This window comes from Mugil cephalus, chromosome 16 (assembly GCF_022458985.1).
Source record: "Mugil cephalus isolate CIBA_MC_2020 chromosome 16, CIBA_Mcephalus_1.1, whole genome shotgun sequence".
Lineage (NCBI taxonomy): Eukaryota > Metazoa > Chordata > Actinopteri > Mugiliformes > Mugilidae > Mugil > Mugil cephalus.
In genome coordinates, this window is record NC_061785.1 from 14080562 (window position 1) to 14099339 (window position 18778).

General features: G+C 42.2%; 1 protein-coding gene across 17 annotated transcripts in view; it reads right to left on the reverse strand.

Annotated features, from left to right (window-relative positions):
• Nucleotides 1-18778, reverse strand: part of cacna1g (calcium channel, voltage-dependent, T type, alpha 1G subunit) — a 256906-nt gene that overhangs the window by 59123 nt on the left and 179005 nt on the right. For 14 of the 17 annotated variants that reach the window (XM_047609737.1, XM_047609733.1, XM_047609735.1 and 11 more), the window contains 7 exons: nt 15709-15802; nt 14647-14828; nt 13930-14268; nt 13494-13673; nt 13069-13169; nt 6802-6925; nt 2366-2434 (listed from right to left, as the gene is read on the reverse strand). In XM_047609737.1, the coding sequence (XP_047465693.1) occupies nt 2366-2434; nt 6802-6925; nt 13069-13169; nt 13494-13673; nt 13930-14268; nt 14647-14828; nt 15709-15802 (1089 nt within the window). The remainder of the gene's footprint in view (nt 1-2365; nt 2435-6801; nt 6926-13068; nt 13170-13493; nt 13674-13929; nt 14269-14646; nt 14829-15708; nt 15803-18778) is intronic. The other 3 variants (XM_047609734.1, XM_047609727.1, XM_047609739.1) reach the window with 1 other exon arrangement.

The following is an 18778-nucleotide window of genomic DNA, read 5'->3' on the forward strand; positions in this document are numbered from 1 at the left end:
CTATTAAATAAAATCATATGTTTAAATTTAGTCATCATTTTGTTAGTTTTCTTCTTATCACCAGTGACTACATATCACTTATGGTGCTTTTTCCTTTTTATGTGATCGTTTATAATAGTTTTCTTTTTGATTGAATGAGCCAATTAATGTGACCCAAGACACACTGTGTGCTCACATGGCCAAAGTACCACCTCCAAATGTGGTCTGAGGTCCGATTACTCAAATGCGTCCCCACCCTTACTTTAAACTGACCCAATTAGATTGCCTGTTGCGAGGTCTGAACAGGGTCTAATTAGCCACTGTTTATCTTGATGACTGATAGCCACACTAATGGTGCTATTACAAAAATTGAAATATTGAAATTGATTTGAAATTGTTTTCAGCTAACAGCAGAGGCTCGTCAAAAGCAAAGTGGTAGAATTTCGTGTTCATATACAGCAAATAACCCTTTTTGACTACGCTCAATTAAGAGAAATAATAGGCTCTCATTACAGCCGTAATTAGTAAAACAGACCCATTGAGTGATATCATTATTCAGTTATTACTTATAATATCTACAAACGTAAAACATAAAAGGAGTGTTTTATTGTTAAAAAAATAAAAACATAAATCATTCGAGAAGTTTGGAGGAGAAAGTGCTCCTTCACTGAACTGTTAAGAACTCAGACATCCGAAATGTGCCAAGGGGCCTTAGAATGAACTTTTGTCAGAAACTAGAAAGGCTGTAAACCTCTGGTTTAATCTTTAATGCAATGTATTATTAATCTGGAATGGTTTCATCTGGTTTTGTCAAGCACATGTAGTACTTGACGCTTCGCCCATTTTTGAATTAGCTGGATGAGGAATGAGGCACTGCAGAGGTGGCGACGGCCAGAGCCACCACACTGAAAAATCAGTTTTTGGGAAACTTATGGTCACCCAGGGTCCATCCATCTTTATATACTGTCGATGATGTGCTGAAAAAGAATGCGCGCTCCGTGTGTACTTGTACAGCTGTATTTTTATGACTAGTCTGAGTTTTACACCACCGGAGTGAGGACATTTTGGAAATTGAGGATACTTTCTCACACCCCTGACTAGTTTGAGGGTTAGGGTTACAATTAGGATTTAGTGTAAGAGTAAGGGTAAGGGCTAGGGTTAGGGTTAGGGACTTTAACCTCCTGAGGCCGAAGCATTTATTTGGAATTCATCTTAATTTCTTTAAGATATGATTAAGATCTTCAGGTATTTGGGATTAGTACGACCTAAGAAGTATATAAAAAAAATAAGCATCATCCTTGAACTGGATGTAGTTTTTGAAAGAAATGATGTGGACACAGGGTTATTATTACACTTTATATTACAATTTAAAACCAAAATATAAAACTGGAAACGATGAAATCCCAATGTCCTCAAACGAGTATGTGTTCATTTGTTAAATTTTCATGTCATATCAAACTAGAAACGTTAATTAGAATAAATAAACAAGTGTACTGACCCTTCGCTAACAAGACTTAAGTGTCTCCTTATGAGGACAAAGGGTCTAAATGAAGCAAAATAAACTGCAACAATCTTAAAAACTAATGTCCACATATGAGGACGCCGGGGCTCAGGAGGTTAAGGCGATTAAAGTTGGGGGTAGCAGCTAGGCAGTGCAATATGTCAATGATGAATGTCCTCACAAAGGTACTTATAAAAATGTGTGTGTGTAGGCCCTACATTTGTGAGCCACTGGGACCAAAAATAGAGACAGAGGCTTTGAATGAGTGACACTCATGAACTTTCTTCCCCTCTGCCTCCGCTCGCTCCTGCCCACGCCTGCACGGACCTCCATTCAAATACAGGCCATTTGAATAGAGGCGAGACAATCCTCCTCTCAGAATTATGAAACAGCCTTCAGAGAACGCGTGCTGTCTGTTCGGGTCTCCCATTCTCACCCTCCTCCTCTCTGCTTTCTCGCTCTGCCTGCCTCTGTGTTTCGGGGGGGAGTTTTCACCGAGGCTATCAGGTAGTCTTTATTGTCTCTAGGGCTTTGCGGATGAGCGGTTTGAGGAGTCCGGTTTGGGTTTCTCAGTGTTATGCAAAAATTTTTGCATTGTGAGCAAATACAGATGGATCACATATTGTTTCTTCCAAAGCTCGGGACAAATGAGACATCTCGAGGGCGAGACAACCAGTGTTTATGTGGTACCAGAAAAATTTCGATGTGCCACATACGTTGTGAGCTGCTTTAAAATTCAAGAATGACTTTATGGAAGAATGCAGGACAGAGTACATCTTTCAAAAGGATAACTTTAAGTATGTGGTAGAATGCAAAAATCCTATCGCATTTCAATATTAATGGGACGTGCAAGTGGGAAGTCACATTTGAAAAAGAAAGTTTTACCTTCACAGTCATCTCAGCCACGAAGATTGCGGTGAAGATGTAGTTGGACAATGTCAGGAAGAGCCGCTCCTGTCAGGAAAAACAAGTGATATAAATGTAAAAAGCCATGTTTTTTTATAATAAATTTGTTGTTTGCTCCTAAACTGATGTAGTGTGCGGCTGAATAATGTATGCAGAAGCTCTTTTCCTTGTGTCCCATCCGTACCATCTTTGCATTTCTCATTCCTCTGTTGCACCCCCTAATGATGGCTGGTAGGCAAATTATGAGGTTTACTCTTTACTAGCTCAGCGTGAAATATTTAAACAAGGCAACTTCTTTTTTGGAAACTCATTTTTCTTTGTAAAAATAACTCCAAGTATACTCAAGATTTTTTAATCCCTGTAGGGGAAATTCAAAAGACTACAACTTGATACGAAAATATCAAGAATTGAACTGAAGTGCACTGGGAACGAGTGGCAGTATGTCACATTTGGATACTTCACTTCTGCAAAAGCCCAATGCTGAGATGGACAATTCTCAGATGAAACAAATGTGTTGCATCAGATCGTTTGGTTGAAAACAAGTGCCATCATTTAGATTTTGTGCAACACCATAAATATGGGCTAACAGACCTTTATCCATTCACACCGCCACATTATTCTACTCCCATGGTTCCGTGTTGCCAAAGGCGGCAAGGCACGGCGGTGTGTGTGCACACGTGGGAGAGGATGGGAGTCTATTTACTGAGCCAAACAAGGGCTGAAGAGAGAAAACAAGCAGGACAGCAAGAATAAGACCCTTTCACTGGGTGCTTATTTACCCGACTTCCCCAACGTCTGAGGAGACGCGACCCCGTCTTGCCACTGAGCGTCTATGCATGTGCGTGTGTGTGGATGTAGGTGGCTGCCTTTCCCACGGCCCCCCGACACAAAGTAATGCACACACACATAAACAGAGATGGCAGTCCTGCAGCGATTTTTTGTGAAGTCTCTGGGAATGTCAAGCATGACATCACTGGGAATGCTGTTGTTGAGAGGGTTTACAAATTCCAGTCGGACAGCGATCGTTCCTGTCCTCTGTCGCCAAGAGTTCATACTTTTATTCATTATAAACTAACAGTAGGGCACATGTGAGATATTTATGTAGTGCAACCTAATGGGAAAAAATAATTTGCTTCTATTTCTGTTAACAACACTGGCAAAACAATGAAGATTTTGGCGTGTACACATAATAACTTTTTTGACTTGGCAGGCTACACAAAGTAACTTGACATCAAATAGTCTAACTTTAGAAATGTCATTTCACTTCTTCTACATTACACCTTTGCATTTCCAACTCTAAGTAAACTGGCCATTGGCTTGCTAGCTGTTAGCCTTGTTTGCTTCTAAATGCTATCAGTTGCCTAGCAGCGACTTTCCATTTCATAACCACTAGCTTACATCTGAAGGCAGCTGCATACTGCATGCTGACATCCATTAGTTTGCAGTAGAACAGTTATATAGAAGCTATGTTAAAGATGCTGAGAGTTAATTCCCACAAGCTGACTTAAATCTGTCAGGCTAAATGTTGTAGTTTTGTCAACTAGCTAGTTGGCAAAAACTAACCACAGTATCATATTTAATGTTTTTTTGTTCATCAAAGTTTTAGCATGAAGACAAATGTAGGTTACTTTTTCAATTTATAAAAAATAAAAAGATCTAGCTGTAGCCTACGTGTCGTACCATTAGATGTGTTAGCCAGTTAGAATTTGGGTTACATATGACCAAAAAATGTAAATAGTTTTGACCGCATTAAACGAACAAAGAGACAGAATCATCCTACTGTATCTTTAAATAAAGTTTTAGAGAAACGTATCTGTTCCCTCAAGCTGTAAACTAATATAGCTAGCTAGCAAGCATACAGCATTCTGTTATCACTTTGAATGAAAAAATACGCCCACTCAAGGTCAGTTAATTTTCACTTAAAATGTAATTAAATAAGCTGAATTGTAGAATGTTCACCCTACGAAATATCGTAATTAGCTGTATTCACTCTTTTATGTAGCTTATAGTTTTTTTCTATTTCCATTTAGAGTTTGGCCAGATGAAATGGAAAAAAAAAATAAATAAATGCCTGAAGAGTCCTGTATAAAAAATGTTAATCAAAGTCAGAAATGAATGCGAAAGTGGTTCCTACTCCAGCCAGTCACCAAGGGATGATGATGGCTTTTCACTGTGCAAGGCGATGCAAATTTCTCTCTTTGTGTGCAGTGGGTGCTTTCGTCAGAGCTGGTGTACGTTTTTAGCCGAAGGCTGAAAGAAACGGAATAACAGACAGTGACAGGAATCCGGGGCTCCCTCAAAAGGAGTAAAACACCTCCCCGTTGCCTCTCACGCCTCATATCTACCAGTGGTGGTGGTGTTGTTATTCCTCCCCCCCGGTGTCCAATTCATCTGACCATAACTCAGGGAACCACAAGCCATCTGCATTGTGTGTTGGTTTCCAGCTCGGCCTGGTTTAAAGTAACGCTGAACCTAAAGGCAGACGCCAGCTATGACTTAAACTCGAGAATCACTTCACTTAGCCAGCGACCGCAACGCTCCACGCTAAGTACTTCCAGTAGGTGATTTACATTAGATACCAGAGACTCAGGTTTCTATTTTTTTTTAAGGAACTCCTCAGTTGTATAATGACAAGAATAATTTACTAGATCTTTTCACAAAACTCCACCAGAGTAAACACCACACCTCGTGGAAACCTTTCGTCACAGCCCTGTGTGTAGGGTCATCTTGGCCATCGCCATCTTGCCGCTGTCTGGAGCAGATGCTGGAAGCTGATATAATTCAGAGTTCAGAGTTTCAGACAATGATGTATTGTCCCCATAGCTCAATTTGAAATAATAAATCTTAACAGGTGGTATAATCATCCTCAGCAATTTCCACTTAACTACAGGACGACAGTATCCAAGCAACCTGCCGCACCAAACCAAAACAGCGATGGACTGCGAGCCAAATGCAAAAAAAAAAAAAAAAAAAGCATGTGACATAATGTCCGGGACAATAAACGAATTATTCAGCCGGCATTCCTTGCTGAAGTGTTGTGACCAGCAGACTTTATGTCTGTGACAGTGGCTACACTTCTATTAAAAGAATCTTAACATGTCGTTTGTTAAATTGGCAAAGAGGTTGATGCAAAGCAGGTATTTCAAAAGACTGGCAGCGGAGTTGTAAATTGTACGTGTTCGGTTGTTATACACACGCCAAAACAGACTCAAAGGGAATTGATTCACAATCTTCCTCATTAATTCAAATCGACCCACACAGACAAACAAATAGTATCATGCAATGTCCACCAGGCCAAATGGGATCTGGGGCAATAAGCGTCACGGCTCCTAACTGTAATGACTGGTCATTCGCTTGGTTCAGGCTGCTTGCTGCGTCGCGTCATACATTTCCATCTCATTACAATAATGGCCTCTCGGCGCAGGCTGGACACGGCGACCACAAAATATATGTGCATTAAAATACTGTTCCCTGATCTGAAAGTTTTTCTGTGTGTATATGAGTGTGCGCGGCGAGGTGAGGGGGGAGAAGTCGATCCATCTCCGTTGTAGTTTTTTGTGCGTGCGATCCCCTTCGCCCCGATGAGAACGGGTGGCCTGTGGGTCGGCCTCCATTTGTTAAACATCTCCTTTTCTTGGACATTAGCCACGTACGCCAGCCCACAGATAATTGAATCAATTACAACGGCGCTGTCTCCTCCGTGTTTCAGTCGCAAAACAAGCAGAACGGAGCGTTCCAGCGAGACCGAACCGCAATTAAAGCCATCCGTGGAACACCTCGCTCAGTGAGGGGAAAAAAAAACAACAACCCTCAAAGAGTGATAATTATTGTGTTTATGCATGAGCTGTGCTCTGCTGCTATTGCTGGAAGCAGGAAAAGGACGCGGCAATACGTGTATATGTGTGTGTGTGTGTTTTTGTGTTGCTGCGAGGCATCCAGCCAGCCTTCTTCTGTTTGAAGAGATGGTGCATTAGCTAAGGAGGTGATGGTGTTGATGAAGCAGTGCAGTAGATTCAGGCTCACAGTCCAACCGAAGTGGTTCCCTTGCTTGTACAATGTTTTGCTCTACTTCTCTGCAGGGATCAAACAGGAGTAGTAGCTCTGCTTTGTGCTGCAGTGTGTGTTTATTTGAACAGCCATTAAAGGTTGGACTTGCTGACAGGACACTCGCCGCATTTTCACCATCTCTCGTGAAACATTTTGGGTTTGTTCACGATTGATTCTACACTCACCTCACAGGAAGTCTCTATAAAGAGTATAAATGCGTCTTCCCTTCATCTTTCTCCATTTCTTTCTGGGTTTGTCACTGTAGACTAGACCGTGAAGCCAATGCAGCTCAAGTTCTTCTATACATATTTACAGTGCCCGGCAGCCACATATTGTGTTTGGACGCTTAAAGACCCGGTGACACTCACAGCGCTTCTGGGGTCGATGTGCGGCCTCTCCATGGCGATAGTGATGCAGTTGAGGAAGATGATGACCAGCACGATGTGGTCGAACATCTTGTGGGTGATGATTTTATTGCACACGATCCGAAACCTGCCAAACAAACAGAAAACACAGCAGTTGAGCTTCCCACACATGGATATCCAGTATGCGCCTTAGACATGCAAGAGTACCAAAGAGTCTGCCGTAGATGGAAACAATGTCAGATGGATGCCCCATACAGACAATCAGGCAGTATTTACAGCAACTTTTCTTCCCTGGCTTTAGCCTTTAAGACGGTGCATTCTTCTGTCCTCCACTCAGTAGAGAAGCATAGTGTCTGGGCAGTGGATGAATAGCCTATAAATAAAAGGCTATGAGCTCAATAACTGGGCACACACAATAACAAACAATTGTCTGACAATGATGAAAAGTTTTGAGCTAGTGGGGTAAGTACTGCCAAAGGGAGGCTATAAGATGGAACATAATATAAATAACAGTAGTCTCAGTACTGTGGAGTTGGGGGTACACCAATCAGCCACAACATTAAAACCTCTGACAGCAGAAATAAATAACATTGATCATCTTGTGACAGCTCACTGTTCTGCCGGGAACGTTTCAACCTGGCATTCATGTGAATGTTACTTAGACATGTACCACCCACCTAGACCAGACCTACACACCAACCAATCTAACCAATAAAGACCTTCAATAAATGCTGTGCATCACACTTGGTTTTGGCAAGTCTTACAAAGAAACGCCCTCTTTTAGGCTAAAACATTAAGCTAGTCAGGGTGTGCAGCTTTACAGCAGAAATGTTTAAAACGTGGTATAAAAACGGTTTGGGTATCTATAGCTAAGAGCATGGTTGTTTTGAATGGCAGGTTGGTGCTATCACAGACCGCTAGCCGTCTGTGCAGGCACCACCCTGCCAGTCTCAGATCCACTCATGCTCCACCACGACCTTGTGGCCAACATTAGAAATAGACAGGAGATAGTGAGAATCAGGCTCTGGCAAAGATGTTGACGGGTTGAGCCACCCGCGCTGAGCTTCAAATTTCACCTGAGAAATCACTCAGACTTCTTCCATCTTTAGATTACAGTCAATTTTTGAGACATATCCAGTAATGCTGCAATAAAATTACAAATAAACATCACTGAAAAAGAAGCACACAAGAGTTGATGTTGGCAAAATGGATTTGCAGAAACTGATTGTTGCTACTTGAAGTCGGCTGTAACGGCGGGTGAACACGTCTCATCACATGTAAGCTGATATGGTTCGGTTTGCTTAACTTGGTAGCAAACTATAGCTCATTTACACATCTGCTTGTGTTTGTGGCCACCTGGTCTCCACGCCGGCATAAGCTGACTCCTGAGGGAACAGTCTGGCCCTTCACACACCCACATCACAATGTTTACTAAAATGTTGGTTATAATTTAAGGCTTTAATGTAACGGAAATATATTCATAGTGCAGCTAAAAATGGGCCCTGAGAGTTGCATGATGTGTTAGATCACTACTTTTTTATCTTTTAAGTAGCCTATGCTCTGTATAAAGTAGAAAGTACAAAGCCAGACTACTCAGTCACGGCATTTTCAATAAAGCCTGACATAATATCGCATGCTGCTCAGGGACATTAACTTAAACACACAAGTAACAAATGATCTCATTCAATTTAAGCTTGTCTCACATACAATAACTTTGTAATGAACCGCTGTAGATTTAGGAGTCATTAATTATGCCTGACTTTCATTACCCGACATGAAAAGGTTCCCAAGCTTTCCGCTAGCAACAACAGAGAGAGACAGGAAGAGGGAATGCTTGTTGTAAACGGCAGCGTTAGGGATTAAACTGCGCATCAGACTGGCTTTGATGGCTCATATCGGTATGAGCATACAGCAGGGGACAGCGCCGCGAGGCTCAGATCTTGATTTCTGGCTTTATTTGGCAATAGAGACATCACTGTGTCAACACTTGCTGGGTCTGACTGCATGAGCTTGTGTTATCTGACTATGCCTATTCATACGTCACAACGACCGGCTGAGCTAATACCTTGCTGACATCCTCAAGTCACACAGCTTCAGTGCAGGAGACTTCATGCGTTCTCTTCTGAACGGGCCGATGTCTGGATGTGATCTTTAACGTCACACGTTTCACAATAAAATCTTAGGAACAAGCTGTCAATCCACGTTCAAGCAAAAAAAAAAAAAAAACATAAACCGCTCTTTCTGTCAGTTCTTAGATTTCTCTTGACATCTTTATGCACAGACTTTTACATGTTTGGCAAGTGCTTGAAGGTCAGTAAATATCACAAGATATTTACTGACCTTTTGAGTTCTCAAGAACCAAAACTTCAGCTAACTGACAGCTGACAGTTGACTTTTTTTTTGTTTTTAAATCGCTTCTGGCGATTTAAACATATTCAACTTTTTGCTGTCTTTTGTACTTCGCCTGGAAATCAACCGTCACCTTAACATGATTGCTTAAATCGTCCACTGAAGATTGCGGTGGTGCTTAATTGTGATCTCTTTTGGGTTTTCATTGTGGCTAAGAAAGAAAAAAAAATACACTGATTACTAGCAAAGCACAGGCATAAACTGCATCACTTCCTGTACGCTGGATTCGAGGAAAGATATTTTCTGTGATGCCATGCATGGGCTGAAACGCTTACAGGATATTTCTTGACGCCAGAGTGAAGCTTTGCAGAAAAATGACAAATACTCTTTGTCATTTTTCCACAAACACATATATTTGCATTTGCATTTTTATAATGCATGCTGTCAAACAATTACATTTTTTAATTTCAATTAATCACGATTAAATATTGTTCATTTTTAATCTATATTGATCGCGTTTCATTTTGCATGAGCAAAATCTTGCAGATCTTTAACAGTTTCAAACTTGTGTGTACATATATATATATATATATATATATATATATATATATATATATATATATATATATATATATTGTCTATCTCTTATAATCTCCTTGAGTTCAGTCCACTTGCAGAACTCAGACCACCGTTCACACACAGCCCATTCTTCCAACAAACATATCTGATCGCAGTACGCCTGCAAAGCCGGCCCACCCCTCCACTCATTAAAAACTTCCCCTGCAGTAATCAGCGGCAGGAACGACAGCGAGCACAAAAGGAAGGTTGAGGTGAACTCTGATCCATGTGAAACCCGCTGGACTCCGGGCCCCCCCGCCAGGGAGCTGTCTCTTGATGTGATTGTGAGCACAGTTGGGCGTCCGTGACAGTCCAAGGCCAGAATAGGCACCACGCGGGGCCCGTGTCCTCGGTGTCACTCTCAGCAACAACCAGGCCTCGCAGCCAGCTGAGACTGAAAACCAGCGACAAGGCTGGTTTGAAGCTTCGGGTTTCGTAATACTCTGACAATAACAGGCCACAAGAAACTTTTCCTAATGACCTTTTTTCCAAATTACATAATACGACAGATAGCAGAACTATCTAGAACTTTTGATAGGGCTCAGCTTTACGGACTATACCCATTAAATGCAAAACAGCAAGGGAATTATTCTTATTGATATTCACTAGCTTTCATTCATTATTAATTTCCTCTGTTCTGAAGAATATAAGCTAGAACTAAACTAAAAGTGCTTGACATTTGCGTACCACTGTTGCCCGGAGACACACTGTCAACTTACATGGTGCACTATGGACAATACAGTTCATGTAGATACTTCATAGATCTGTTCAATGAATCAGTACAGATGTCTTATTGCTCCAGTGTAGCCATGTCATGTCCATCAAGAAAGGATTAAAACTCACTTACATTGCCAACAGTATACACTTCGTCTTTTGCACGTTCTAACAAGTAAAAGATATTTGACATGTACAGCATGTCCCCTTGTAATTAATTTCTAAATATTTTTATGTAAATAATTTTCTAACATTTCAGAAAACTTAGCTTATTTAAAAAGTAGTGTAGTAGTAGTAGTAGAAGAATAAAAATGAGCTAATCTGATTCACTTATTTATTTAACAGGGATGCTGTGGGCATCTCTCAGCCATACCAGAGTTAGCTAGTTGCTAATTTTCATCTGTAGTCTCTGAGCAGAAACAGAAAACTTACAGCGTTAAGAAAGAAATCTAACACTACAATTATCTACATGGGATTGACCGTGGGAACAATGGACCAACTAATCACATTATTACATAGCTGACTAATAGATATAATTTTCAGCATCTTAACTTGTCAAAAGTATAAATCATTCTTGCCTCACTTAATAGCAAGCTTTGCTTTCCTGATGGTTACCTAGGAACAATCGCATATCCATTAAGAGGTCTGTAGTAATGTTTAGGCAGGCACAGTAACACCACATGAATGTAAGGGCCCATGGTTTCCTTCGACCACTTTTGGAAGGTATGAACTGCTTTATATCTGGAGCACTTCACAAGACCTAACATGTTGGAGATGATCTGACCCAGTTATCCCTGGCCCTTCAACCCAAGAATCAAGGTTTTGTGTGGTCGGTGGTTTTATCGCTGATCTGTTACTTTATATCAGCTTGAAAGAATGATTACCTTGTGTGACGAAACCCTGACAACAGTGAATTGATGTAAGATGACACATCAAGCAAATGTTATTTCATGTTGCCTGGATTTGGCATTTATGGGCATAGTTCATAAGAACACCCAAAAGCAGCAAATTCACTGCAGGACTTATACATCGTAACCTACGTATGTAGCCAACGGCAGTGTGAGACATTCATACTTGTGCCTTGTCAGTCTGTGTCAGTCTGCCCTGTCTTTTTTGAGAGTCCTGTGCATTTTAGTTACTACTTCCAGCTTCACTTGCTACAATAGCAATGGAAACTTCTGTTGAAACTTCACTGAAGATGAGTCTTACAAATATTTGTATCCCTGAAGTGAACCTCGATGTGTTCCATCTTTATTGATCCAAAACAACCAATTCCAAAATTGCAGAAATGGAGAAGTGCCTGGAAATACTAAAGCGGAAATATGCTACAACCAAGCGGACAGCTCTGCGTTGCTGTGGTGTGTAGCTACATTTCTGGTCGGGGATATGGTTTTAGGGTCTACATATGCTCTGCACTGTCGTGAAAGCCTAAACCGCCTATTAAAGGTCAACTGTGGAGTCAAGACACAATTTTTCAGCAAGCCAGTGTAGCATCACTTAACAGTATTTAACATGGGAAGCTACAACATGGGTTGACTAGCTTTCTTTTCCAGCTAGTCAGGCTAGTTCATTAGCATTAGCACTCATTCCCCTGCTAGCAACATTCTGTTGCCAGACACCACAAGACACCCACAGAAGACCCATGTCCATTCTCTGATGAGTCACAACTATTTTGGAGACACAAGGGAGACCTACACAATATTAGGAAGGTGGTCATAATGTTGTGCTTGATCAGTGTACCTAATGAATGAAGCCGAAATGCAAGTCAAAACCAGCCAGAGATATGATATATATTAGCTTTCTTAACAAAAAATATTTCACTTTAAATATTAATACTATTTCTCAGACAACTCTGTCTATTCTTTCATTAAGATTTCAAACATCCACTGAGCAGAAATGGACACGACACTGGCTAGCATTAGGCTCCCCCTTGGGTGGGTTGTTTTTGACATTTAATTAGCATGCTGTGGTGCCGTGGCGGCAGGCCAGGGCCAGCGTGTTGCTTAATGCTTCCTTCACAGCCGCATCCTCCCAACAGACAGACAAGATCAAAGCACCACAACGGGAGGAGGAAGAGGCAGCGAGGGAGGGAGGGGGGGTGAGAGGGAAGCGATGGATTCAGCACGTGGCTGAGATAACACGCAGCACTCAGTGGAAGAAACTCCCTTCCTCCCTCTGCTCCTGCTTACTCACCCCTGACATGGCAGAAACGTGCAGATAAAAGAGACTTCTGAAGAGAGCGTGGGAGGGAATAGGAGTATAGGGGTTGTTGATGGGAATGACACAAAAAAAAGAAACGCTGCGCTCACATAGCTGGGAACAACACTTTGCTATTACAGTCAGCATTATGGGATGTCAGTCAAATGCTATGGTAAGAATCCTCTTTTTGTCAAAAAAAAAGAGAAGGCTCAGTTTTCTTTGTACACCAACAGCTGCCACAGGGCAAAGCTGTTTTTGGAACGACACGTTTCAGTGCCGTGTACCCAGAATAAATATATGGATATACCTATTCTATAGAAACCCGCCTGCAAAAATGAGAACACGGCAAGGAGACAAAGATATGAAGATAATCAGAGGTGTAAATATTACCTCGACTCTGGAGGGAAGATGTAGAGTGACCAGGTGTCTCTCTGCCGACACCACGTCGGCTGTTTTTTCTCCAGCCACCGAAGCAGCCTGGAAAAACGACCCTGCACAAAATAAGAAGAGAATTAATTCTTTCATACTTTTCATGTCCACACAGCTACTTGTTCTGCAACGTGAGCCACAATCAGCCTTCACGCACTTTGGAATCTTGTTCGTACAACACTGTTTGACTAATTAGGACAAAAGCTGAACACTTTGCTGCCCTCCCTCCAGACTGCTTTCTGAATTAGCAATAGAACCAACGGAGAATAAACTATGTTTAATGCATTTGACTAATATGTGATCCTGCCAAACGATTTCCTGCTCTTTAACCAACTCGGAAAAGTGACAGTTGTTCAAGAACAAGCCCCCCTTGCACACAGACTGACCAGGTTGGCCTCCTCCTCTGCGTTCTCGTCTTCAGTGTTGTCTTCCAGCGAGACGTGCGTGGGGCCCAAGGCTGAAGGAGATCCCTTCCCATTGCAGTCACTATGTTCTGGGGGCCGTAGGTGGCCCAGGGATGGGGGTCTGGAGCTGTGCATGCTAGCTGAGCGGTAAAGGAAGGGCACCTATATGGGAGAAAATGTTGGGTTGGAAATTTGAAGGCAAATCTTCACTTCAGTGTTATTTTTGAGTCATGATCAATGTAAGCACAACCTGGTTAACTTATTTAGCATTCTGTGTTAGGCATTAGAAGACCACCCAGATTAACTGACCTCATTAGATTGAGGTTTAATTGAGGTGTACATCAGCCCAAATGTGGTCCTTTGACAACCCTAACACACTGTCAGAGGTACAAACAGACAGCTGGTGCAGGAGGTTTACCTGCAGCAGAGCATCAGGGGGCAGGTCCATTGAGCTCCGGGTCTCCACTGACTCCATCCTCCTGTGCCGAGGCCCACCTTGCGACTGGGACATAGAGTCCGTCCTGGCAAGGGATGCTTCATCTTCATCCATCAGCCCGCCACCCCCCTCCCCACCTTCTTCCCCCTCCTCCGAACTGGAGCCACCCTCCCCGGACAGGAGCGACCGCCGCTCCCCGGACTGTCGCTTCGGGCGTTTGTTTGACGAGGAACGGCCCTGGCTGTTCCAGCTGGATCTGCGACTGGTCCAGCCACTACCAGAGCTCCACGGAGCATGAGGGGAAGAGCTCCGAGCACTTGTCTGGAGCATGAGATTAGCATGAGAGGTGGTTAAAAACCAGAAGACAGAAAAATTGCAAGAGGGTTTGCGTAAAAGTGAAAGTGTTGCTTTTGTGCCTTTGTCTTTGGTTATTCAATATGAAGGCAGCTGAACTGAATTGACTTGTCTTTGCATGAGATGAATTGAGTGGCAGTGGCAGCAGTAAGTTGGATGTCAGATCGGCATTAATCATCATCAGTCATTATATAGTGTATTCAGATAGACACTTTGGGGAATGCCAGGTGGGATGATGATATCCCTTTTCATGCGTAGCAACTGAAATCCTGGAACAGGGTTATTACTAAAATGAGCTGCCACAGTCTTTTGGTTGTAGGGAAAAATAATAAACGATAAACTAACCGGTGATTTGTCAAAGGAGGCCGGATCTATGGAGACATTGCTGCCTCGGCGGGACTCGTAGCCCAAGATGGGGTCAGCTCCCACAGGCAACTTGGGCACAGGCATGGGGGTGGCAGCAGTATGGGTAATAAGTGGTGGAGTCAGGCTGGTCTTCAGGTCCACGTGACCATTTATAGGCACTACTGGCAAAGGAGAGAGCGATAAAGAAAGTCAAATGTAGTGGGTTAGGGGTCGGTTAGAGCCAAGGTAAAGGTATGGAGATGAAAAACGAAGCCGTGGAAGTACACCTGCACTAATGCAGCACTTTAAAGTGAATGCCTCATCCTGTTATTGAGCGACATGAATATTTCAGCAGGGCATTAATCTTATGGGATGCGTGGGAGAGAATATTACGTTTGGCAGCAACACAAATACGGAACACGAGAAGGGGAATGCTGCTTTAATAAGGCTAATTCTTCCGTCTGCCAACCTTTATCCGAGGCCTAGAAGATGTACATTAGGTTCTTCCAGCTATGTAAGCAGTTTTATGCAGCGCATCTGAAGAGGCTGAAGGGGAGTTGATACAGTACATCTGGGAATTGTACACCATACAGTAGTGTTTCCATTGGGCTTTTCTGTCTGTGCCAACAGTAATTAGAGGGGATGGGAACTGCCGCATAAGGAATTATGGATGAGGCCGCCGTACTGGTTTGATGCTGCGCAGCGCGACAGCCAGGCACGTGCTCGTCGAGCGTGGTGAGGAACCAAGGGGGAAAAAGACTGGGAACAAGAGACCACAGGCATAGAATAAGCGGGGGATGTTTGCACATGGTACATTTTAAATGCCTGCGGCCTGACTTGCCACTGTATCACAAGCTTTCACTTACATTTTTTTAAGAAACGCAACATGGCGAGTAATCTAAAGGGATCTAGCAAAGATTAGGGAGGGAGTATGTCAGCAGTTAAGTGTGCAAGCACAGATGGTGCTGCCAAGTTTAATCCTTTGCATTCATCTCGTAGGATCAATATGCGTTGTCTTGTGTCCATACTGTATCTACAGTATGCGATGTGCACGTGCCTCACCTGCAGAGGCTGACAAATCCTTCTTGCTTCCGTTAACGTCCTCCATACTTCGTGCAAAGGAATCAATCTCGGAACCTGATTTAGAAGCGTCACCCTTGACACACAAAATGCACACACAAAGTGTTAGAGAAGAGCACCTGTCAAAAAATATCTGCTCCTTAGAAGAGTTAAGAGAAAACGGGTGGGTTGAAGTTGCCTCTAAACACAGATCCCTGCTCAGCTACTGGAAATCTACCGTCGGTATCTCAGGCATTTCTGACCTGTTCTGTAGATCAGACGCTAGAGGCAACCTCACTCTGTAAGCAGGCAGGTGAGAATGCGGTCTCCTTGATCCTAGAGTTTAGTGGCCAAAGGGTATGAAGAGGGGGCGAGATAGGTAAACTGATCAAAGTGCTGTCATGCAAGGAAAAGTGAGAAAGTTCACAGAGGAGCCACACTGAAAAGAAGACATTAGAATGCAACTACCAACCAAGGAGAACCTGGTCAGCGTATTGAGTTAACAACCCTTTCTACTTGCTGTGAATAACAAAATAGCAACAAAAAAAAAGATTCTGTGTGATTGCCAGGTCTACAATTTCCACCTTAAAACACAAACGCACTATGCGTATGGAACATACTCCAATGTAGCGTAGCAAAAGTCTGCACATCCGCAGCGGCAGCAGAGCACTCGTTTCATTATGTTTCATTGTTCTAGATATCAAAATACGTCTAATGCACATTTATATCCCTTTCACAGCTTTTACAAGCTCCTAATTACAGGTTTCTAGCCTCTCCTAGATGCTTTCTACTCACAAACCCACAGTGGTGAAACTCTGAGTTACAGTTTGTATTCGTTGACTCCATTAACGTGCGGGAGGGTTCCAGGTAAATGCTGGATTAATAGAAAGCCGACACATTGAGTCAGACTGCTGCGGTAGCAAAGTGAATCAACTGTGTCTATAAAAACCTTGGGAACTAATCATCATGCACTTAGTTTTGAATTAACAAATGACTTTCTTGAAACTCCTTGCGAGTATTAGAGAAAGATGGAGATGTTATTGATATTGTGCATATTGCAAGTGTTTAGTGCAGATGTGTTCGCTTCTGCCAGACTGTTTTCCTCCAACCTAGGAAGTATGGCAAGGTTAGGTACTAGGAATCTACCTAACTAAAGAACTACCGGGAATTTTCAGTGGTTCTTGGCTCAAGGTAGGAAACATAAAGCACCAAGTGATAAATTACTGTGACAATATCATTAGTTTAGAAAGTTTTCATTGATGTGTTGAAACTGAATTGGGTTTAAGGAATGATTTGGTAATTCAATATGTTGTGTCCTTGTGTTGCTCTAGTGTTTTGTTAACTGTATTTTACCCTCTGTATGTACTGTATACCATCTCCCTGAAATCGCATTCTTACATAGTTATACTTATACTTATACCATCAGCACACTATTAGCAAACACTTTTAGCTAGGGAAATCAGCAGGTCAAATGTTGGCGTCTTCATATTTAGATCTTTTGGACATATCCAAAATCAGCTGATGGTCTAGTAGTCTCTTCTTCTTTCATTTGCCAGACGGTCATTTTCACTCTCACTTTTTCAACACCTGAATCTTGGATTCTGTCTTCACCTTCTAATTGTCATTATTATTTTTTTTTGTTTGTTTGTTAAGTTTTTGTAATTTTGTATTAGTTTACAGTACATAAAGCTTGGTTTTCCTACTTTTACATCCTGCGTGGATGTCATGTTATGCATTCGGTGCTCTGGCAGTTTTAATCTTGTTATGTGCCTCAAGGTTCCATTTTGGGATCCGTTTTATTTTTTATTGTACATGCTTTCCTTGGAGACGTGGCATCTCTTTGTTATATCCACACCCAGTCATACCTTCCGGTTAAGCCTATACATATCAGTGCCTATTTGCACAGGATTCATCCCAGTTCTAGTATAACGTATGTCTTTGTTATTAGATTCTTTGTTATTGGGTTTTGATATTTAGTAGTAGTATGTTGATTATGTCTTAATAGCTGTAGCTTGAATATGATTTTCATCTATTCTACACTACTGTTTCAAAGCCTTGGGGACAGAACTCTGCGGTAGAGACTAGTTTCTACATTTGCTTTTATAATTTGCTGATTTCTCTGCTTTGTGTGGAGTACTTTAGAAATGTTTGAGTGTTTCAGATTTGTCTGTGGTATAATGCCACAGACAAATCTTCACACATCCACCCACACAAACATACAGCTAACCAAGCACACAGCCAACAGCACCCTCGACAATATATCACCAGACATAAATTTTAAAAAGAAAAAAAAAAATGTTTTAACTACTGCTAGAGCCTCCCTCCCACAGGGCTCATCAACCCACATGTAATCAATCAGGCAGACAGCTGTGATGGGACCAAGCCAGAGGAGCATCAGACTAAGAATTGGGGAGCTTGGTTTTCATATTCTTTGGCTTTTACAGGTAAAGTAGAAAAGCCGTGCTTTTGCTCCTGGTTTAGGTTGCTTCAACAAGCTGGGGGCTTGTATCTGAAGTAGCTTCTGGTCGATGTAAAGGTCAGTATGAATCACAGGAAAATTAAACCAAACAAGGGAATCTGTTGTTACAGACCAGCCTGACCTTCACCTCTGCCTTGAGAGCCACACACATAAAAAGGCCAAATAGAATTGACTCAGGCTTTGAAAGATTTACTGATTTACCAGATTACCCACCAAGAGCTTTGGCAATGGAACACTTGGCGTTCTGGTTCTCAGTGTCTAAGCCTGAAAACACAATGATACCTAGAAGCCAAGTGAGGTCAAGAAGACGCTTCCTCACATGTGATCCAACTCAACCCTGTTCCTCAGGGTTTAATCTTATATTACTTCATCAAGTTTAGAGATGAACGGTGACCAGAGAAAGATTAGGGGGAAATAACGGAAAGACCTGGAGCTCCTGGAGGGATCTGGTGGATTTTACAGACTTCACAGGTTGTTACTTGGGCTTCTGTAATATAATATAAAGGCAGCTAATTTCAGCTGCAATATCACACCTTTCTGGCAAGGCCAATAAACTGCTGCATCACTATGTAGCAGGTAAACTGATCCAGTTGC